A 23341-nucleotide genomic window follows, 5' to 3' on the forward strand; every position below is an offset into this window, starting at 1 on the left:
CTAATTGTCATTGTAGGTATTTACGCAGTATACAAATACTAAACGTGCTAACAATATTAAGAGGCAGAGCCCTCATACTGCTGCTTTATCAATCTCCTTGTAGCTCAGTTCCAAAAATCATGTTAAAATGATTGTAACATATCCTTATAGTAATATCCATCAATAGAAGCCTACTGATTGTGAACACTTTCTGTTTTCTACTGTTTTCTTATGTTTGCCTCCTTTCTATCTGTCTGTTCCTTTCTCTTTCACTCTCACAAACAACTTCTCCATTTGTCTTGGTCTTTCTTCGGTCCCTGTGTCTGTCAGAAGTGGATCGACTGCTGGTCCCCGAGAACAGATCACATATGCCATTGGAGGAACAGCTGACGGTACTTCTCGAAAAACTTGACACGATGGGATCCTCTAAACAAAGCAATGGACGATCACATCGAGCCAAGCTCCTGCGAAAGGAGATTGCCATGATTCGACGGAAACTTGGTCAGCACAGGGAGCCAAATGCAGGATCAGACCGGCATGGTGCACCGGGTCGTGGGTCTGCACCTGGACTTAACCCGTCTGGTAAAGATGGACAGACGGACAGTGCCGCTGAGGAAAGCAGTAGCCACGAGACTGGGAAAGGTACGGATGAAACCAAGTCCTTCATTGTCCTAATTTCTTTACCAGAGCCTGCAGAGAAATAAAATATAGATTTGGATGAGAAGCTACTAAATTAGTTCAGGTTTTTAAAAACAAAGGGGAAAAAAGGTCTATGAATACTTGGCGAAGGGCATATTTGCTTCAGGTTGGTATTGAGACCACTTAAGGAGGTTGGAATACAATTAGATTATGGGAAGATCAGTATGCCCCAGTGAAGTTCTTTCAGCCAGCACTGACGTTAGAAATTGCTTACTCTTACCTCCCCAGCATTCGTTTCTGGTACTGGTGAACCAAATACTTGCTTCAGTTTAAAATTTTGCATGAAACAATGCATCCGCTCTCTGTGCACAAAGTTGTAATATAGGCTTATTAAAGGGGAAGTGTATTCTACAGAATTTTCTATAGTCCTAAATGTTGCAAAGGAATGATATCAACACATTTATTAGTGTCTCTCAATTGCCCATTATTACAGTGTGTTAGGGTTTAAAACTCCTGGCTCAGCAGCCATGGAGCAGACATTTTGCTGAGAAGCCCCTGGCATTGTTAATGAAATGGAATGACATGTAGATCTCAGCTGTTGCAAAGGAGCCATCTTATATTGGCATGGAATGCTTGAAATTATGTACAATACCCTAACTTTATTTACTAATTAACATTATAAATTACAGTTGTTCAGAGGAGATCCAGGCTGTTGGTCGAAGGTAGAGCAAAAAATGCCACGTGCACATTACAGAAGTATTAGTTAACATTTTCAGCTCAGGCAAAATCCAGTTCTCCATAGCCACATTGCGATAACCTGCAGTTTGTAAACACAAAAAAAGGTGACAACGAGTGACTGAGACACAATGAATATGCGCATACCTTATTTCATAACACTTAATGACAATTTGGTACAATGTAGCCATTAATAATTTTTTTTTTTATTCGTTCATGGGATGTGGGCATCGCTGGCAAGGCCAGTATTTATTGCCCATCCCTAATTGCCCTTGAGAAGGTGGTGGTGAGCCGTCTTCTTGAATCGCTGCAGTCCGTGTGGTGAATGTTCTCCCACAGTGCTGTTAGGAAGGGAGTTCCAGGATTTTGACCCAGCGACGATGAAGGAACGGCGATATATTTCCAAGTCGGGATGGTGTGTGACTTGGAGGTGAACGTGCAGGTGGTGTTGTTCCCATGTGCCTGCTGTTCTTGTCCTTCTAGGTGGTAGAGGTGGCGGGTTTGGGAGGTGCTGCAGTGCATCCAGTGGATGGTACACACTGCAGCCACTGTGCGCCGGTGGTGAAGAGAGTGAATGTTTAGGGTGGTGGATGGGGTGCCAATCAAGAGGGCTGCTTTGTCCTGAATGGTGTCGAGCTTCTTAAGTGTTGTTGGAGCAGCACTCATCCAGGCAAGTGAAGAGTATTCCATCAGACTCCTGACTTGTGCCTTGTAGATGGTAGAAAGGCTTTGGGGAGTCAGGAGGTGAGTCACTCGCCGCAGAATACCCAGCCTCTGACCTGCTCTTGTAGCCACAGTATTTATATGGCTGGTCCAGTTAAGTTTCTGGTCAATGGTGACCCCCAGGATTTTGATGGTGGGGGATTCGGCGATGGTAATGCTGTTGAATGTCAAGGGTAGGTGGTTAGACGCTCTCTTGTTGGAGATGGTCATTGCCTGGCACTTGTCTGGCACGAATGTTACTTGCCACTTATCAGCCCAAGCCTGGATGTTGTCCAGGTCTTGCTGCATGCGGGCTCGGACTGCTCCGTTATTTGAGGGGTTGCGAATGGAACTGAACACTATGCAATCATCAGCGAACATCCCCATTTCTGACCTTATGATGGAGGGAAGGTCATTGATGAAGCAGCTGAAGATGGTTGGGCCTAGGACACTGCCCTGAGGAACTCCTGCAGCAATGTCCTGGGGCTGAGATGATTGGCCTCCAACAACCACTACCATCTTCCTTTGTGCTAGGTATGACTCCAGCCACTGGAGGGTTTTCCCCCTGATTCCCATTGACTTCAATTTTACTAGGGCTCCTTGGTGCCACACTCGGTCAAATGCTGCCTTGATGTCAAGGGCAGTCACTCTCACCTCACCTCTGGAATTCAGCTCTTTTGTCCATGTTTGGACCAAGGCTGTAATGAGGTCTGGAGCCGAGTGGTCCTGGCAGAACCCAAACTGAGCATCGGTGAGCAGGTTATTGTTGAGTAAGTGCCGCTTGATAGCGCTGTCAACGACACCTTCCATCACTTTGCTGATGATTGAGAGTAGACTGATGGGGCGGTAACTGGCTGGATTGGATTTGTCCTGCTTTTTGTGGACAGGACATACCTGGGCAATTTTCCACATTGTCGGGTAGATGCCAGTGTTGTAGCTGTACTGGAACAGCTTGGCTGGAGGCGCAGCTAGTTCTGGAGCACAAGTCTTCAGCACTACAGTCAGGATGTTGTCGGGGCCCATAGCCTTTGCTGTATCCTGTGCACTCAGCCGTTTCTTGATATCACGTGGAGTGAATCGAATTGGCTGAAGACTGGCTTCTGTGATGGTGGGGATATTGGGAGGAGGCCGAGATGGATCATCCACTCGGCACTTCTGGCTGAAGATGGTTGTTTATAATAAGGGGAACAAAAACAAAACAATTTTGGCACCAATCTGATTTTAAAGGAAAACATTGTAATCAAATGGCAATAGTACATCAAAAACAAAATACCGTGGATGCTGGAAATCTGAAATAAAAACAGCAAATGCTGGAAAAGCATAGCAAGTGAGGTAGCATCTGTGGAAAAAGAAACAGAGTTAACGTTTCAGGTTGAAGACCTTTTGTCAGAACAATAGTACATTGCCAATGCTGTATCTTTTACTTTGGCCCATGTTGCAGTATTTGTATTTTAATGTCTTCACTCTCTTCCTCCCCTTGCCCCCAATTTTCCAGATTACTGGTACTGCTATACAGATGTGAAGTGGCAATTGCAGGATTTATTTCCATATAGAGGCTGATAGTAAATTTGAATTTGATTTTTTTTGATCATCGAGTTGAATGCTTATATTTCAATGACTTGCCGATGAATCAAGATCTGTTTGGGTGACCTCACATTCCTTGTAGTGGAAATTTCAATTGGTGGCTGCTTTTCTCAGCAGAGTTCTCAGTTGTGTGGAACCTATAAAGCATCTGTACTTGCAGTCACCCCTTCAGTTTACACATACTACTGAAGAGCGTTCTCAAATGTAACAGATGGAATAATTCAGAAATTGTGGTGTACAAATGTTCTTTTCACTGGGGAACTGATTATGGCTTGTGAGTGTCTGATACTTGTCGGTTTGCCTATGAGAAAGATCATCAGACACCCATAGGTCCCCTTGAGTATTGTCTGGTTACATCATGTGTTTATGTACTTTGGTGCAGGAAAAAATCAGAGAAGAAAACAAATTGAAGGGGGCAGAGTTTAATGAGGTCAGAGAGTACAGTGTTGTCATGATAGGAGACAGCTTTCTTAAATCCTATTTGAATCTGTATTTGGATACTTAAGAGCTGATTTTAATTCCCAGAGGGAGCAGATGGAAATCCCGCAAGGGAGTTTGAGCTGGGGGCAGATTTTAATTTCTGGGCCATATTTGAATGCCACTGGTCAGCTGATTGCCTATTTCGGGTGGAAAGCGGCAGCTGGCCAGAGGGGAGGGATGACAATTGGGCAGTCGCGGACGGCTGCTCGCTGGCACCAAGAGTCCACATCGATTGGAAGGTAGCAAATGTACCCCCGCTGATCAAGAAAGGAGGGAGAGAGGAAACAGGGAACTACAGGCCAGTTAGCCTGACATCAGTAGTTGGGAAAATACTGGAATCTATTATTAAGGATGTAGTAACAGGGCACTTAGAAAATCATAATATGATTAGACAGAGTCAACACGGTTTTATGAAAGGGAAATTGTGTTTAACAAATCTATTAGAATTTTTTGAGGGTGTAACTAGAAGGGTAAATAAGGGGGAACCAGTGGAAATAGTATATTTGGATTTTCAAAAGGCACTTAACAAAGTGCCACACAAGAGGTTGTTACATAAGAACATAAGAAATAGGAGCAGGAGTAGGCCACAGGGCCCCTCGAGCCTGCTCCGCCATTCATTCAGATCATGGCTGATCTTTAACCTCAACTCCACTTACCTGACCAATCCCTATATCCCTCGATTCCCCTAGAGTCCAGAAATCTGTCTGTCTCAGCCTTGAATATATTCAATAACTCAGCATCCAAAGCCCTCTGGGGTATTCCAAAGATTCACAACCCTCTGAGTGAAGAAATTCCTCCTCATCTCAGTCTTAAATGGCTGACCCCTTATCCTGTGATTATGCCCCCTCGTTCTCGACACTCCAGCCATGGGAAATAACCTCTCAGCATCTACCCTGTCAACCCCTTCATAATCTTATGTTTCAATGAGATCACTTCTCATTCTTCTAAACTCCAGAGAGTATAGGCCCATTCTACTCAGCCTCGTCTCATGGGACAACCCTCTCATCCCAGGAATTAATCTACTGAACCTTCACTGCACTGCCTCTAAGGCAAGTATATCCTTCCTTAAATAAGGAGACCAAAACTGTACACAGTACTACAGGTGAGGTCTCACCAAAGCCCTGTACAATTGTACAATTACACAAGATTAGCGCTCACTGGATTGGGAGTAATATATTAGCATGGATTGAGAATTGGTTAACTGACAGAAAACAGAGAGTAGGAATAAACGGATCATATTCGGGTTGGCAGGTTGTAACTAGTGGGGTGCTGCAAGGATCAATGCTTGGGCCTCAGCTGTTTACAATCTATATTACTGACTTAGATGAAGGGATGGAGTGTAATGTATCCAAGTTTGCTGATGATACAAAGCTAGGTGGGAAAGTAAGCTATGAGGAGGACACAAAGAGTCTGCAAAGGGATATAGACAGGTTAAATGAGTGGGCAAGGTGGTGGCAGATGGAGTATAATGTGGGGAAATGTGAAATTATTCACTTTGGTAGGAAGAATAGAAAAGCAGAATATTTTTTAAAAGGTGAGAAACTAAGAAATGTTGGTATTCAGAGGGATTTGGGTGTCCTTGTACACGAATCACAGAAAGTTAACATGTAAGTACAGCAAGCAATTAGGAAGGCAAATGTTATGTTGGCCTTTATTGTAAAGGGGTTGGAGTATATGAGAAGGAGGTCTTGCTGCAATTATATAGGGCTCTGGTGAGACCACACCTGGAGTATTGTGTACTGTTTTGGTCTCCTTACCTAAAGAAGCATATACTTGCCTTAGACGGGGTGCAATGGAGGTTCACTAGATTGATTTCTGGGATGAGAGGGTTATCGTATAAGGAGAGATTGTGTGGAATGGACCTATATTCTCTGGATTTTAGAAGAATGAGAGGTGATCTCATTGAAACGTTTAAAAATTTTTAAAGGGTTTGACAGGGTAGATGCTGAGAGGCTGTTTCTCTTGTCTGGAGAGTCTAGAACTAGGGGTCATCGACTCAAGATAAGGGTTCGGCCATTTAGGACCGAGATGGGGAAAAATTTCTTCACTCAGCAGTTGTGAATCTTTGGAATTCTGTACCCTAGAGGGCTGTGAGTATATTCAAGACTGAGATCCATAGATTTTTGGACACCAAGGGAATCAAGGGATATGGGGATGGGGCGAGTAAGTGGAGTTGAGATAGAAGATCAGCCATGATCTTATTGAATGGCGGGCAGGCTTGAGGGGCCATTTGGCCTACTCCTACTCCTATTTCTTATGTGCTTAAGAGAAGAATACTGGCAGCAAGATAGGTTGCGGGAGGGTAGGTGGGGATTGTGTTGCGAGGGCTGGAGGTGTTGGGGGGGGGAGGGGTTACATTTATTTTTTAAATAATGGTTGCATACTGTTGCCCTTTTAAAATATTCCCAACCCCCTACAATTTTTGAAGCTTTCTTTCTCCCCACATCTTTCAATTATCACAATTCTTCCTTGGTTAGAAGAGCCAGACAGTCCAACCTGTGGAACACCCACACAGATAGTATCACTGTTACTCTGGGAAGCATGTTTGGGCAGCAATGTAGAAGGGGACCCTACTGGACAGCACTGATTCTTTTCCTCCTCCTTCCCCCAAACAAAGTTTCTTACCTGTTATTTAACAGCATACCTAAAAGATAAGTGTTACAGTTCTGACTTTTTTCTAACGTTTTTTTTCTAAAATTTGCACCATTATACTTGCTGTGGGCCAATATTAACATTCCCCCTCCCCCCCAGTTGAAATAGCTCACTGGAGATTACGTAGAATGCTAACTATGTTCTCCTGTCTCTCCTGAAACGTGAAAAATACCATATCAACAACCATTGTGCACAGACTAAAACTACTTGCTTGGATTTATTTACAGGCTAATTAATACATAGAAGCCAAATGACACAGCAAGATACTGGAATAACATGATACTTAAAATCAGTGAAATGGTATCAGTCAGGAATCAAAATGCCCTTTTTGGAATGTATTTCTTAGATTTGGATATGTTACGCGGCTTTTGAATGAAATATTCAGGTCTGTCTCTTGGTAGACCTTTTAGATATGACGTTGTACGTGGATGTTGCAAATCTCAGTTCAAACCATAGAGTTTGGATTTGCTGCAAGAAGTAAGCCTGAAAGAATTCCCTAGACCTTAATCAGTCCAAAATCCTTTGAAGTCAGAGTTGTCAATCATTCATGTTTTCTGGTTTCTGAGGTTTTGTCGATGACTTGATCATGCACAAGTAGTTAGCAATTAGAACAAAGTCCTATATCCTGACTAATCTATGATTCTATTGCAGGCAATTGGGACTAGCTTAGTGGTATAAACTGGGCGACATGGACATGTTGGGCCGAAGGGCCTGTTTCCATGTTGTAACTTCTATGATTCTAATTTACAGATTAATCAAGCTGGCCTAGTCATCTGGGCATTCTGTCTCCAGGCCTTCACTTTGAAATTGGTGGGAGAATTTCATACCTTCTTTGAGCACCTCACCCTCTTCCACCCCACTCACTTCTCCTTTAAAAGCCTCATCTGCTGCCCCCCACCCCCGCCAAACTACTTCTCCCTGAGATATTATTTCTTCCCTCAGCTTCTTCACTGACTGACTTCTTATCCTCAGCGATTTCGATCTTCATCTCAACTTGTCTTGCCCTCTCTCCTCATTCATTCCTTCGTCACCTGCATACTCAATTACTCCAATGCTTTTCTGGCTGGCCTCCCATCCTCCACCTTCAGTAAACCACCTCATCTAAAAGTCTGCTGCCCGTATCCTTTCCTACACCAAGTCCCACTCGCCCATCACCCCTGTCCTCGCTGACCTACATTGGCTCCCAGTGCCTCAAATTTAAAATTCTCAACCTTGTGTTAAAATCCCTCCATTGCCTTATTACGTCCTCCTCCCTTCCTCTAATCACCTCCAGCCCTACAGTGCACTCACCTGGAACTCTTCATTCCTCTGCACCCCTTCCTCCCTTCGCCTCACCATCGGCAACTTGGCCTTCAGCTGCCTAGTCTCCATGTTCTGGAATTTAATCCTCCCTAAACCCCTCTACCTCGCCATAAGACCATAAGAGATAGAAGCAGGAGTAGGCCATTCGGCCCCTCAAGCCTGCTCCGCCATTTAATGAGATCATGGCTGATCTGATTTTTACCTCAACTCCACTTTCCTGCCCTTTCCCCATATCCTTTGACTCCCTTGCTGATCCACCGTTCTCTCCTCCTTTAAGACCCAACTCTTTGACCAAGCTTTTGGTTGGCCCTCCTAATCTTTTCTTTGGCTCAGTATCCATTTTTCTTTACGCCTCTGTGAAGCACCTTGGGGAGCTATATAGATGCAAGTTGTTGTGGTTGCTGCAACGGCAGCTTCCATTCTAACTTCATCTATTTCAAAACTCTATAAAATCTCCCTATCATAAATAAATGTTAGAGAAAATGTTCCATGATAAATATTATTCACTGCACTATGTGTAGATCCCGTGCTGTGTTCAAGTAGCCTTTAAATCAAGAAAAAAAAATCATTTTTTTTAAAGTACAATTTGCACTTCACAAACTCCAATATAATGAAACGGTCATGTTTTCTTCACTTACAGAGGCATATTTTAAGTGTCAGTATAGACAAGAGCCAGTCCCAGTGGTATTTTCTGTCTGAAGAGCTTTCTAGACCTTCTTTGCACCCTTGATGATCCTCTCATTTAATTACAATCACAGTCTGGGTGCTATTGTTACAGAAGCTCTTTGAATGAGAATGTAAAGGAATTCTGCCAACTTTGGGTGTTGTTTACAATATTTTCGTATTAGGAACAGGAGTAGGCCATTCAGCCCCTCGAGCCTGTTCCGCCATTCAGTGAGATCATGGCTGATCTGTATCCATCTCCATTTACCCGCCTTGGCAAATTACATAGATTCTATGTAATTACACCCCTTTTTCTGTACTACCGAACTCCAATACGAAAATATTGCAAGAGCACCCAAAAAGGTGTGAAATTTGTAGTGTATTTCTTCACATCGTTCTCAGTCTTTCTGGAACCTTACCAGAGAGACTAAATTATAAATTATGATTTTTATATAAGTAGCTAAGTATTTTCCCAGTCAGTCTTAATATATTTGTAATAATACTATGGATGGAATTTCTCAGTAATCTAGTCTTTAAACATATACTGAACATAATCCGTCTTTAATAGCCACTGAATGTATTACTTCCCAGTGATCAACTGTTGATTACAACTCAACAAACTCCTAATGATCACAACAGGTTTGTTAATTCTCTAATGTAGGTGCCATTAATGACACACTGCGCTCTAACATTTATAATATATAATTTTAAAAAATTAATGCTGGAATATCTTTCCACTCAAGTGGCAGTTATAAAATACCTGAGCTTTGCTCTTGAGGCATTCGATATCGTTTGCCCCTTTGATGATTACTCCGTAATGACTTCCAGCTTTCCATTATTTTAGAAGTGAATAATCTAGACATGTTGATTTTAATTCCCTTCAAACCTTTTCTTTCTTTGTTCTGTAACCTGTTTTATATTTTTGTTCTGCAACATGGCCCAGCTGAGAGGACAGGCGCTGTGTAGCTAGGACTTGCACAAGAGTGTAAAGTCGCACTAGATTTCACCTTTTTGCCTTAGAGTGTGCCTGGTCTGTGCCCAGCATCTTTCGAACTTGGTGCATGTTCAAACCCACCTCCTCGTGCAATTTAGTACCACATTTTGCTGCTTCCATACCCATCATCTGCATATTGTATTTGAGCCTGGGTTGTCATACCCAGTAGTCATTTGCAGTACGAAGAGTAAGGTGATTTAAAAAAAACTACTCCCTCAATGGCTTTGTCAGTCATTTCATCACCTGGTGTGGTATGGAGCTATTCAAGCCAGAATGGTCTTGGGGCCAATTCCTGGTAATTGCTGAGTCAGTGTCTTTGAGCTAAGGAGGAGGGAGAAAAAAAGAGGCCAGAGTTCCTGCTACAGGTTGCATCCGATGATCCCATCTGGAAAGTGTGCATTCATGGATATCAAGTAGGGACAAGATTGCTCTCAACTGTAATGCCCCTCCATGGTCAAATAGTCTGCCAACACTCATTGCCTGGGCTAACATTAGAATGTACCAAAGGGCTGCTGACACCCATGGAATTGCACCCCACCATAAGGAGAGGATGAGAGAAAATTTGGGGGAGGGCAAACAAGAGATGTGATAATGAAAGGCTGAAAATAGAAAATACATTTCTCCTCGGACCCATCTAGTGTTTCAAAGTAGCATTACTGGACAGCGCAGTGGCAGTCTAGTGAACTGGACCCAAACAAGCGAGACATGCTACCAAGTAACCTAGGGATTGGCAGAGCAGCTGTGATTCAATGAAACGCACAGATTGTGTTAATGAATAGTTGGTCCCTTTAAGATTTTGTTGCTTTTAACAGGCATTTCTGCCATCAACATAAAACTGATGTGAAAAGATAGTGGCTGTTGGGTTAGCTCAGTAATACCATGACTTAAAAAAGTCCTTGTGCTTTTGTGTGGATTTAATTCTACTTAATAGTATTTTAACTTTAGAAACTTTTAGAAAGTCATTATTTTGTCATTTTAAGTTGATTGTGTATTTTGAGTGCTGCAAAGGACATTCCCCTCTCAAAGAGTCATAAAGCTTTGGCTTTAACCACTTTACCTTCATCATAAAATCTTCCTCTTGTAGGTCTTGGCACTACTTCTTCGTCGGCCTCGGCAGCAGAAGTTGGTAGACGGACAAAGTTCCTTTTCACTGCGAAATCGAAAAACAAAGGCGTAGGATTGCACAAACGTCCAGGGCGGCCACCGAAGAATCGTGACACTCAGGTCCCACCAAACCAGGGTGGTAGCCCTCAGAATCCAACTGCACCACAAACTCTGACCAGATCCAACCAACCAAGGAAACGAGGCCGCAGCCCTAGTACAAGCTCCGAAAGCGACAGTGACAAATCAGCCGGAGGTGATGCGCACATAGGTAAAAAGGGTGCTTTATAGTGACTTGAAAGAAATTTCCCTGCATGGTTTACCAACATAAACATTTAAAATTCCATTAGTGAAGCTGATTAAAATTCTATTGTTTTAGTGGTTTAAAATGCTAAAGCACTAGGTGGAGTAGTCAGTTAGAATGTTGGACTAGGTTAACCACCATTCTTAGTCAAAGAGCAGAAAATCTACCCCAATGAAAAGAAAGAAAGGTGGATTTGCATTTATATAGCGCCTTTCATGACCTTGGTCCCAAAGTGCTTTACAACCAATGAAGCACTTTTAAAGTGCAGTCACTGTTGTAATGTAGAAAATGCGGCAGCCAATTTGCGCACCGCAAGGTCCCACAAACAGCAATGAGATAATGACCAGATAATCTGTTCTAGTGATTTTAGTTGAGGGATAAACATTGACCAGGACACTGGGGATAACTCTGAAATAGTGCCATGGGATCTTTTAGCCCACCTGAGAGGGCAGACCGGGCCTTGGTTCAACGTCTCATCCGAAAGATGGCACCTCCAACCGTGCAGCGCTCCCTCAGTACTGCGCTGAAGTTTCAGTCCAGATTATGTGCTCAAGTTTCTGGAGTGGGACTTGACTCAGAGGTGAGAGTGCTACCAACTGAGTCACAGCTGACAATGAAGTAACGGAGAGGGTTGACGAGGATAGTGCGGTTGATGTTGTGTATCTGGACTTTCAAAAGGTGTTTGATAAAGTACCACATAATAGACTTGATAGCAAACTTAAAGCACGTGGGATTAAAGGGATAGTGGCAGTGTGGATACGAAATTGGCTAAGGGACAGAAAGCGACAGAGAATTGTGGTGAACGGTTGTTTTTCAGACTGGAGGGAAGTATACTGTGGTGTTCCCTAGGTGACGGCATTAGGACCACTGCTCTTTTTGATATATATTAATGACCTGGACTTGGGTATACACGGTTTAATTTCAAAGTTTGCAGATAACAGGAAACTCGGAAATATAGTAAACAATAAGGAGAATAGTAACAGACTTCTGGAGGACATAGACAGACTGGTGAAATAGGCAGACAAATTGAGAACGCTGTTAAAAAGGCATATGGAATCCTTGGCTTTATTAATAAAGGCATAGAGTACAAAAGCAAGGAAGTTATGCTAAACCTTTATAAAACACTGATTAGTCCTCAGCTGAAGTTCAGTTCTGGGCACCGCACTTTAGGAAGGATGTCAAGGCCTTAGAGAGGGTGCAGAAGAGATTCACTAGAAAGGTACCAGGGATGAGGGACTTCAGTTATGTGGAGAGACTGGAGAAGCTGGTGGTGTTCTCCTTAAAGCAGAGAACGTTAAGAGAAGATTTGATAAAGGTGTTCAAAATCATGAATGGCTTTGATAGAGTAAATAAGGAGAAACTGTTTCCAGCGGCAGAAGAGTTGGTAAATAGAAGACGCAGATTTGCGGTGATTGACAAAAGAACCAGAGGCGACATGGGGAAAAAAAATTTTACGCATTGAGTTGTGATCTGTAATGAACTGCCTGTAAGGGTGATGGAAGTAGATTCAAAAGTAACTTTCAAAAGGGAATTGGATAAATACTTGAAGGGAAAAAATTTGCAGGGCTATGGGGAAAGAGTAGGGGAATGGGACTAATTGGAGAGCTCTACTAAAGAGCCAGCACAGGCACGATAGGACAAATGGCCTCTTTCTGTGCTGTATGATTCTGTAACTTCTTGACTCTGGGACCTGGAGTTGAATCCAGCCATGAATAATGGAATGCACGTCTCCTTTCTCCATGGGCCATGTGGATCCCATATAAAGTGTATTTTTGGCAATCTCAGCCCGGTTGCTAATGAAGTTGAGTTCACAGCGTAAAGCTGACTATAATTTAGTATTAATTGGTACTAAACCATCTGGTATCTTAATAGCATATATGAAGAGCAGGCAATCTGCTCCACCAGATTACCTCCCAAACAGTGAAGACGAAAATCTACTCTGTACTCTGATTCCGAGAGATTGCATTGTTGAGGCAGTGTAGAGGACGCTTATCCTGATCTAACCTGGATATGCTTAATTTGGGAGTGCTTGATGTTGACACTGGAATCAGCAAGCAGAAAAATATCTTTTTTGTCAGCACTGACATCCATGACCTTGCTGAGTACCTAAAAGAAAGTTTACCAAATCCTGAATACATAGCTTCTCATTTGTACTGAGCAATTTATGTTTTCTTTGTTCTCAGTAGAAATTATTATCCTGTCATATAGACAGTGTTTCTTTGTCCCATATCATGTTGTGGGCCATTTATGGTAGCATGCACTGTGTTGTATCATTCAACATTTTGAGCTCTTGCTGGTATGCCACATTGGTGTTCTGATATGCTATGGTTGTGTTCAAATTTTCATCTGCAATTTTCACTGTTGTTGGAGGTGGCATAGATATCATTGACTGGCACTTCCATCGTAGAGAGGGAGGAAAAATTGTAATTTGCCCTCCTCTGCCAGTCTCCACGGGTACTATTGGAATGATGAAAAAAGAATTTTGTGAGAAAATCTTGGTAGAACAAAGGGCAGAATGGTAGGCTATTTGGTTCATCAATCTAGTTTTCCAATTGACTCCTTGCCCGTAGACCAGGTAAAATCTTTTCTGTGGTAGAATTTACTCAACCGTCAAACCTTCAATGAGGTAAAGTTCTGTGAAATGCCTCCTTAATCCTAAGTAGTAATTGAGCAAAACTCCAGGATTGTCATCAGTTTAATGCATCCTGAGATACCCATACTTGTTACTACCATGACTCAAAGTGCAAAATGGTTAATTTGGCTTTTGTAGCATGGGCAACAAGGTTTTGTACTTGGTGGAACCACAGGCTATCTAGTAAAAATCTGAATGTAGTGCCCCAACCCATCTACCTCCCGTACTGGACATGGGTACATGGAGCTGTGTGAGGAATTAAGAGGAAAATGATCACTAGTAAAATAAGCTGTGCTTCTTATGTGGGTAGCATGTATTTTCCAATCTGGTTTGTGCTTTTAGGGTTGCCAACAAATGGGTTTGATGGAGGCAGTCAACCCGTGAACGAGAGTTTCCGTGTGTATCGGAATGAGCGAAGCCTCCCACGCAGCAGTTCTGACACTGAGTCCAGTTCCAGCACGAGTAGCAGTGCAGCTTCAGACCGCACCAGGTAACTGATTTCACAGTAGAGACTTTTGTCACTGCTTTTAGTTTTTCAAAGAGCTTTTCTTGAAAAATGTTTTTTTTCTCATGTATTCAGTACAGAGGTAAACAGTGTATTGGGTCACTACATAGCTCAGTACCTTGTCTTGTCACTCCTCGTACCTGGGTTTGAATCCAGCCCAGATATATGAGGGGCAAGCTTTCCCTCTCTGTCTGTTGTAAGGATTCTACACAGGCAGTATCAACTCAGTTCAGTGGGCACAAGTCCACAGCACAAAAATGTCTGTAATTTGGTACTACGATTTTCCTTAAAGGTAATATATTTACCAAATGAAACAAAGATTTGGCACTAAATTGAGTCTTATTCAGAATGGATATAATGGTGGCTGATGTTGAAAATGAAAACTTGTACTGTTGCAGTAGTGGGTGCATGCAATTCTGTTGATGTTAAGATGCATTGTTCAGGCAGACAAGAAAATTCTTTGCTCTGCTTTTGGCCTTGCTGTGCCTGACCCTGATGCATTGGTGCAAAAAATGTGAAATCATAGTGCAGGAAATATGAATCTGCACAATGCACTCAATATGTAGGAAATATTGTATTGAAAAACCCGATATATAACATATATTAGTCAAAGGGAATCAGACGAACCTACATTTTGAATGAGTTTCTTTATTTCCGTTGAGTTTTTTAATCTTTACAGTTAGAATTCTCTACCCCACCCACCCAATGTTTTTTCTTCCTTTCTGAAACTGCTAACTCATGTTGAGGTATAGTCCCATGGGTGCACCTCTCGCTATGTCCCTCGGTGGGCATGCTGTATGTATGGGCTGAGACAATGAGTATCAGCAGGCTATTCGACTGTGAGGAAATCATAGCCAAGCCTGATTCTTTCCTCACTTAATGTCCATAGATGTGAAGGGTGGTCATCGGGTGAAAATTTCCTCCCTAGAGATGCGGAGGCCAAAGGCAGCATCATCTACTTCTCTCCCCTTTTACTGCTGCTCCAGCTGAGACCGACTAGCACAGCACAGAGACCTTTGTGATCTTTATGCCTCAGTATGGACCACATTCGGCTGCTGAGTAATTGAGAAGACCCTCTTTTTAGAATTCTTTGATTATCGATCTTGCAGATGTTGGTAGATTGAGAATAGTTTGATGTTTCAAAGTATGATAGGGTGAATAATGGATCATCAAATTAATATTGTCATTTAAAGAATGCGTGAGGTTAAAAGAGATTTCTCTTATGCAGTGTGTTGTTGGAGCATTGATTGCTTTGTCACAGAGAGTAATTGAAGCAGAGACCATTGCATCTTCTAAGGGAAGACTGGAATAAATATTTGAAGCAGGGGAAGATATAGGGCTATGGGGAGAGAGTACGACAGTAGGATTAGTTTTGGCTTGATCTAGAGAGGAGCTGACACAGATACAGCTCCTGTGCTGTAAACTTATATGGCTCAATGTCTGAGTGTTTCTACAGCTACACAGTGCACAAACTTCAGTCTGTCAGACATGTATGTAACAATTTCAGCCAGTTCTTGACTAAATCGTCAGTTGGTGCTCCCACTTCAAATGAATGAGAACCTGACTATGGAGGTAATTTGAACCTGACCCGCCTGTTGGGAAACTGACAGGATCGGGTGCAACACTGGTTTTACCCCCGCCCGATTTTACTCTCCATTGAAGTCGATGGAGAGTAATATTGGGCGGGGTGTAAAATTAGCGTTCCACCTAATCTCATCAGTTTCCCGATGGGTGGGTTAGGTTAAAATTGCCTCCTATATCTCACCATGCTGCAACATATTCCATGATAGTACTGCTTTTCGCCAACCTAATGCCAAAGTCTGTGTAAGAATAGTGAGCATAGAGGAAATGGTAGCATTTTCCAAACAATCTTGACAGAAATTTCTATCCTAAAAAAAATCTTCTTTCTCGCACTAGCACAACCCCTTCGAAGCAGGGCCGAGGGAAACCTTCTTTTTCCCGAGTGAATTTCCATGAAGATAGTAGTGAGGATACTTCCTGTACAGAGAATGAATCCTATCCAATTGGATCGGGCCGGCATGGACATGGTGGTGAGTGCGTTTTTGGAGGGGGTAAAAAGGTTTTAGAATATGTCACTTTAAGTTCTAAAACATTTTCTTTCTATCAAGTCATAAACACAAACGGTGCTGTCAAGCAAGGAAGATTAAAGTTTTTTCTGAATGAGGTAGGTGAAAAGGTAATAAGGTAAAAATGTTGTATGTACTACCAAGTTTGACAACAGCAGTAGCACCTGAGTTTTTAGTAGCAGAATTCATGGAAACATAATGTGTATGTATAATATGTATATAATATGGCATTGTATAATATTCCATGTAATGTGTATTAAATATGCTGCATGCTATGTTAGAATATATATTGCATAACATAATGCAGTATGCAATATGAGTTGTAAGAGAAAACAAGATTCTACATGTAACAAAAAATAGAATTTTATATATGGTACAAAGTAATAGATCAAACTTTGTTACAAGGCCAGAATAGAATTACAAGCCAGAAAATTCCAGAAATACTGAGCAGATAAGATAGGTTAATATTTTGGGTGTAGACCTTCAAAGGATCTACCCCAACAAGGTTAATGCATCTATTCTCTTTCTAGCTGCTGATGGACCTACTTTATATTTCAAACTTTATATTTTAAGTTCTTATTGCAGTTCCCAGCAATTGCAGATTTTCTTTTTGTATCTACACAAGGTCAAGATTCGGGTGACCGTCTGGCTTTGAATTACTCTGACCAGTTCTGTTGTGTTACATACCTTTTAACAGGCTCTCTTGGATATTTACTTCATGCACACTTGACCATTTTTTTCCTCACTTGTGATGCACAATGTGTCTTTGCGCACATCTTGCTACAACAGCCCCACCAGCATCACATCCGTTGGTGCAAGCAGGTTTGGGCATAATTTTGTGGAAAAATTGGGGGATGTATTTGCATCCTGTGCTGATTTTGTAATGTTCCCCTCTCATACTGTGTGAAAGTAATCCAGACTCCAAGCAAAAGGAGACCTTCTTTAGCAGATCTTACTTGGACTTCCCATTTTGTCCCCAGTATGGTATCACTGGGGAAGGACCTCATTCATCACTCCATGTGTTCTTAATTTTTTTAATATTTTGAAAATGGGCCAAAAGACCGTAATGACTTTCATATTAACGTCTTTTGCCTAGTGCGCTAATTGAATGGGCTTTAAACCATATAGAAAATGTGCTGTATTGCATGTGGATGTGAGGATGTGTACCATTTTGTCTGTGGAAAAACACTTGATGATTTAGAATGGAAGATCTGGATCTAAATATGAATCCTAGTGTAAAGTCAAGTGAATTGAATTGTCTGTAAAATCAAGTTCAGTACCCTTCACCTTTACTTCAAGAAAAATATGAATGATTCACAAATTTCAATTGAAGTTTGATGCAGAGTTAGGATTCCTGCCCTATGGCACAACTGCATAAAGGATTGTTACTTTTTAAAATCTCTATTGAATGTGCCAAATCTCTTTTTCATAACAGTACGCAAGGGATTGAGCCGGTCTACAGGCTGGATGTCAGATGATGAGGACAGTCCTTTGGAGTCTCTGGATTTGGTTTGGGCAAAGTGCAGGGGATACCCATCCTACCCAGCTCTGGTATGTCCTTTGACTGAAAGAGTGAATTAAATAGCTAATGTGAACAAGAAGTTTATGTCTGATCTGCTTCTTGATGGTTCTTTTACTATGTACAACTTCTGATCATTGCCATTTAATTTCTAGAAGTTATGATTTTACATAAATGGTGAGACCTGTGTATTTTTCATCAGATTTTTAATATATTCATTTGAGGACAGTGCCTCCCATGAGGTAATTAATGAAATAGGCCCAATTCAGTCAGTTGATCTGATCCAATCAGTGAACTGCAGTGGACTAAATCCCTTCCCATTCTCTCTAATTAAATCCAATTCCAATGAATCAAATCATTCCTATTTTATAATATTCCACAATCAAATCTATTTCCATTTCTTCCTGTGCTACAGAATTTCTGATCCAGATGTGATTTTAAATTTAAGTAAGTGTGTTCTGCTCAATTGTCAATTCCCCCTGATGTGATATTGCACTGACGTCGCTGAGCAAGGACTCCTCATTTGTGTTGTCATTAACTTCATGATGTCACTTCAGGGAGCTCTGCACAAAAATATCTGTGTCCAATTTACAAATTTAAACTGCAAAACATGCTGTTAACCATCATAACATTTAGGTTTATGTGATAAACCTACCAGCAGAATACACCTCCCTACTTCACCATTATTTGATTATTTGATACTGGGGATAGTAGAAACCCCGTTTAGACACAGTTGTGACTCAGTATTACACCAGGAACAAAGCTAACAGTGTTGTATTAATCTGATAACATCACCGTCCAAGCCAGCCAACACCCATAGTGAAAACTAAGCTTTCCAAATTTTCTGCAATGCGCAACAAATTAAAATCATTCTATGCAGCGCAGTACTCTCTAGAATTCTATATTATCCATCTGAAAAATCAGTTTTAGTGAATTAGACCCTAGGAAAAATAGCATAGCCAAAATCAGGAACTTGCCACACAGGGAATCACGGGCGCAAATCCATGTCCCGCCACTGTGTGCTGCACTTCAGTGCTCTAACATGTTACCCCACCTTGAAGAAAATGGTTACAAAGTTACCCAGGATTCCTACACAAAAACAATGGAGGATAGGCCTCAACAGAATCTAGCCACAAATATCAATATAAAATAATGTGAAGCTGCAATTACAAAGAATTCAGGCAGAGCATGCTCCTGAATATGTGCTACTTTTCACGTTCAGCTTCCATGTTTCTTTTCATCCTAAAGGGACGGACTCCAGCAGATGTTACATTACAGAGAACAGGTCTGGAACAAACAAATTTAACAATTGGCAAAACTGACGATTTTGTTCATTTAATGAGTAAAACTTTATAATTTTGAGATACTAAAAATTCCAGTGTATAACCTTAATAGAAATTGATGCAGAGTATGATGTAGAACAAGAACACATTTACTTGACTCGTGTATTTACTGTAATAGGATAGTGTACAATGGCATGAAGATTTCAAATTGCACCAATTGGTAGCTGAGGAGAGAAATAGATTTCCACCATATATTTACAGAACCATGTTAGAAAAGCACAAAGATTCTAAAGGATGTATTTATCAAGATTCCGTTGTTTAACCATATCGACTTCTACAGATTATTGATCCGAAGATGCCTCGGGAAGGACTGTACCATCACGGTGTTCCAATCCCTGTTCCACCGCTGGATGTGCTCAAACTGGGAGAACAAATGACCGTGGAAGCACGGGAACACCTCTACCTCGTTCTTTTCTTTGACAACAAGAGAACATGGTAATATTGAGGGAACTGTTTGTTGTTGTTTATGACCACATGAATGCAACTAGTGAGACTTTAACCATGTTAGTTTGATACACTGCAGGTTCTGGGAGGTCACGGAGACCTTCTCCCCTGGGGTCACCATTGACCAGAAACTTAACTGGACCAGCCACATAAATACTGTGGCTATAAGAGCAGGTCAGAGGCTAGGTATGCTGCGGCGAGTGACTCACCTCCTGACTCCCTAAAGTCTTTCCACCATCTACAAGGCACAAGTCAGTAGTGTGATGGAATACTCGCCATTTGCCTGGATGAGTGCAGCTCCAACAACACTCAAGAAGTTCGACACCATCCAGGACAAAGCAGCTGACTTGATTGACACCCATCCACCACCTTAAACATTCACTCCCTCCACCACCGGCACACCGTCGCTGCAGTTTGTACCATCTACAAGATGCACTGCAGCAACTCGCCATGGCTTCTTCAACAGCACCTCCCAAACCCGTGACCTCTATCACCCAGAAGGACAAGAGCAGCTGGCGCATGGGAACACCACGACCTGCATGTTCCCCTTCAAGTCACACACCATCCTGACTTGGAAATATATCGCTGTTCATTCATCGTCACTGGGTCAAAATCCTGGAACTCCCTACCTAACAGCACTGTGGGAGAACCTTCACCACACGGACTGCAGCGGTTCAAGAAGGCGGTTCACCACCACCTTCTCAAGGGCAATTAGGGATGGACAATAAATGCTGGCCTTGCCAGCGACGCCCGCATCCCATGAACCAATTTTTAAAAATCCTGATTAGCAATGTTTAAGACCCTCTAATCACTCGAACCAACAAGATTAAAGATTGGGATATATTAAAAATAAATTTATTTCAGTGAAATAATGCAAGTTTTTGTTTCTCAGATATATGTTGCTGGATTAGTAATCTAGAGTACGCGAGTTCAAGTCCCACAATGGTAGCTTGAGAGTTTGAATTCAATTTTTAAAAATCTGGAAATAAAAAGCTGGCATCCGTAAAAGTGACCATGAAGCTATCGGACTGTCATATAATCTCAACTGGTTCATTTGTGTCCTTTAGGGAAGGAAACTCTCTATCTTTACCAGGTCTGGCCCTTATTTGACTCCAGTCCCATGCCAACATGGTGGACTCTTAACTGCCCTCTGAAGCGGCCTAGCAAGTTGTATCAAACTGCTACATGGCAGTTCAAGAAGGCGGCCAACCTCCACCTTCTCAGGGCAACTAGGAATGGACAACAAATTTTGACCTTGCCAGTGATGACCACATCCCGTGAATTAATTTTAAAAATGGAAGCTCAAAAAAAATGCGTCACTACGTATATGTGTGGGGGGTGGAGGTAAGATGAGGTTGAAGGAGTTGGTGGAATGGAAAATAAAGCAAAGTTGAAAATATTTACATATTTAAGTAGATCATTGTATACAATGCTGGTACATACTGTGTTTTTTTATTACCCAGGCAATGGCTCCCTCGAACAAAACTTGTCCCTCTTGGTGTGGACCAGACCCTGGATAAAATGAAGATGTTGGAGGGGAGGAAATCAAACATCAGGAAATCGGTGCAGATTGCATATCATCGTGCCATGCAGCATCGAAGCAAGGTGCAGGGCGAACAGAGCAGCGATTCCAGTGATACTGACTGACCATAAAAATTTCATTCATTTTTTAATGTTTTATTTTTTTAAAATAAAAATGGACCTGCAGCTCAGTGATGCTGAGTGTAAAATGCAGAAGACAGCACCGTCTCAAAGCACTGAATTTTAAACTATAAAGTATGGAGCAGAGACAGAACAGTGCTGGTCGCTAGACATGAGCCGATGGACAGCTGAGGGTTCTGAAAACAGGAAGCAGAGCAGCTATTCCAGCAGTACTAAACTGCGTTAACCAAGAGTCATACCGTTCTTTAAAACACCTAATTAAAACAAGGGACCGAGTCATCAGATCTGGCTAAACCTAAGTCTAGTTTTTTTTTTAAAGTTGGTGAAATCGGATGCCGTACAAGTTGCTTTAATTAAATTCAGAGCATAAAATAAGCAATATAGTGCATTGGATACTGTGAAGCCATGGATTGCCTTAACTCTTTTACTTGCTTAGAATTATGAATAAGTGATATCATTATGGACTCACGATGCCTATATAAAGTCCATCTCTTATATGATATTCACACTTAAGTAATGGAAACTCCGCTTGTAGAGAACAGGTTTTACGCCAGAACTTGAAGTCCTCAGTTACATTACTTATCCATAATTTTCAGTAGAGAAAAATATACTCTGCCAATCCAGGTGACCTAAAAAAAAGAAAATGAGCTCGGAGAGCTCTGACCAGAGGGGGATAAATGGAAAACTATTCACAGTAATTAAATGGAGAGAAAAGTGACTAACATAAATGAAAATGAAAGAGTTCACTGTTGGACTTCAGTTCCAATTTAAATTGCGCAAAGTGAATTCTAATTTTTTTTGGGACGGTAACTGTGATTTTAAATCTGCTGCTAAATATCACACTTCAAACCATGCATATTGTAATATATACTCTGTAATTTCATCTAAATAACTGTCCTCTTGTTCCTCCCCATAAAATCAGTGAAGACTTATACCATCGAAGCCACTTACTCTGACTATACTCATCTACATTACCTTCATATTTACAGTTGCACACACTTGTCTGTAACCCTGTGGTTTCTCTCACACATCAACATACACTGACAGTCACGTTTGTACACTCAGATACAGCCTTAGACTTACCCGTTAATTTGTAGGAAAAGTGTTACTGTCTGACCTTCTGCAAAACAAGTTAATCATAGAACTTGCCCATAGATAATATGGCCTCCCATTTAACATTTTCTTTTTTTGTTATTTGGCTTAAATTATGCTGACAGTACTTTATAAACTGCTGGACAGAAGTGTTTTTCTTGACAGAGCAGTATGTGTAAGAGTCAGTAATCAGAGCTTTAAAGACTGTTAGAGCTGCATTTTCACAATCCTGGTATGTAAATGATTTGCACAAGTAGGGTGATAAAATGGCTGTCTACTGCACCAGTGCTCACAGTCATATTTTCACCTGAGAGTTGGCGGGGGGGTGGGGAGATATCTGCTCAGAAAGGGTCACTTTAATTAATGTTAATTAACTGGTTAAAAGCACTATCATTAGGCTACGCGGGTAATTGAATAATCCTATCATCTCAATTGTCTCCTGCTCTGAGTTGAACCTTAAGACTGTGATGAGCTTAGTAGGATTGTTAGATTTCTACCTGTGTGTACATTTCAGAGAGGAAAATAACTAAAGGGATACAGAAAGGCCATATCCCCAATGTCAGTATGTTCTTTGTTGCCATGTGTAGCTTTACTTTTAAAGCAGTTCATAGCTACAGCTAAATACGATTTATTTTTATAGAGTTTGCCTGGTGTTAGGTTGTTCACAGTTTTGCAAGTAATCACAGAACTACTAAAACAGACATCAAATTTGTTCATAAGTGAGTAATGTAAGGGCACCTCAGATATTAATGCCCTTTGTGTTGTGTCAATGCCAGGCACACAGATGCTGCAGGACTTTCAGTTTTGAGGCAACCTGTGGCCTAGCAGAGGTCTGACAGAATGAGTAGCTAGATAAATACAGAAATCCATAGGCATAGTATTGTGGATCAAGCAAGCTGCCCTCCGTACCGCTGAAGGCCCT

General features: G+C 41.6%; 1 protein-coding gene across 5 annotated transcripts in view; it reads left to right on the plus strand.

The window, feature by feature from the left end:
• The window catches only part of brpf1 (bromodomain and PHD finger containing, 1), a 53754-nt gene that overhangs the window by 24207 nt on the left and 6206 nt on the right, over positions 1-23341 (plus strand). For 3 of the 5 annotated variants that reach the window (XR_010966060.1, XM_067998538.1, XM_067998540.1), the window contains 7 exons: positions 310-621; positions 10815-11102; positions 14110-14257; positions 16190-16323; positions 17795-17910; positions 19502-19656; positions 21129-21270. Coding sequence is in view for 4 of the 5 variants with exons in the window: in XM_067998538.1 (XP_067854639.1) it covers positions 310-621; positions 10815-11102; positions 14110-14257; positions 16190-16323; positions 17795-17910; positions 19502-19656; positions 21129-21270 (1295 nt within the window). In the remaining variant the exon portion in view is untranslated. Of the gene's footprint in view, positions 1-309; positions 622-10814; positions 11103-14109; positions 14258-16189; positions 16324-16401; positions 16458-17794; positions 17911-19501; positions 19657-21128; positions 21271-23341 lie in introns of those variants that run through there. The other 2 variants (XM_067998539.1, XM_067998541.1) reach the window with 2 other exon arrangements.

The sequence above is a fragment of the Heptranchias perlo genome, chromosome 17 (assembly GCF_035084215.1).
Source record: "Heptranchias perlo isolate sHepPer1 chromosome 17, sHepPer1.hap1, whole genome shotgun sequence".
Lineage (NCBI taxonomy): Eukaryota > Metazoa > Chordata > Chondrichthyes > Hexanchiformes > Hexanchidae > Heptranchias > Heptranchias perlo.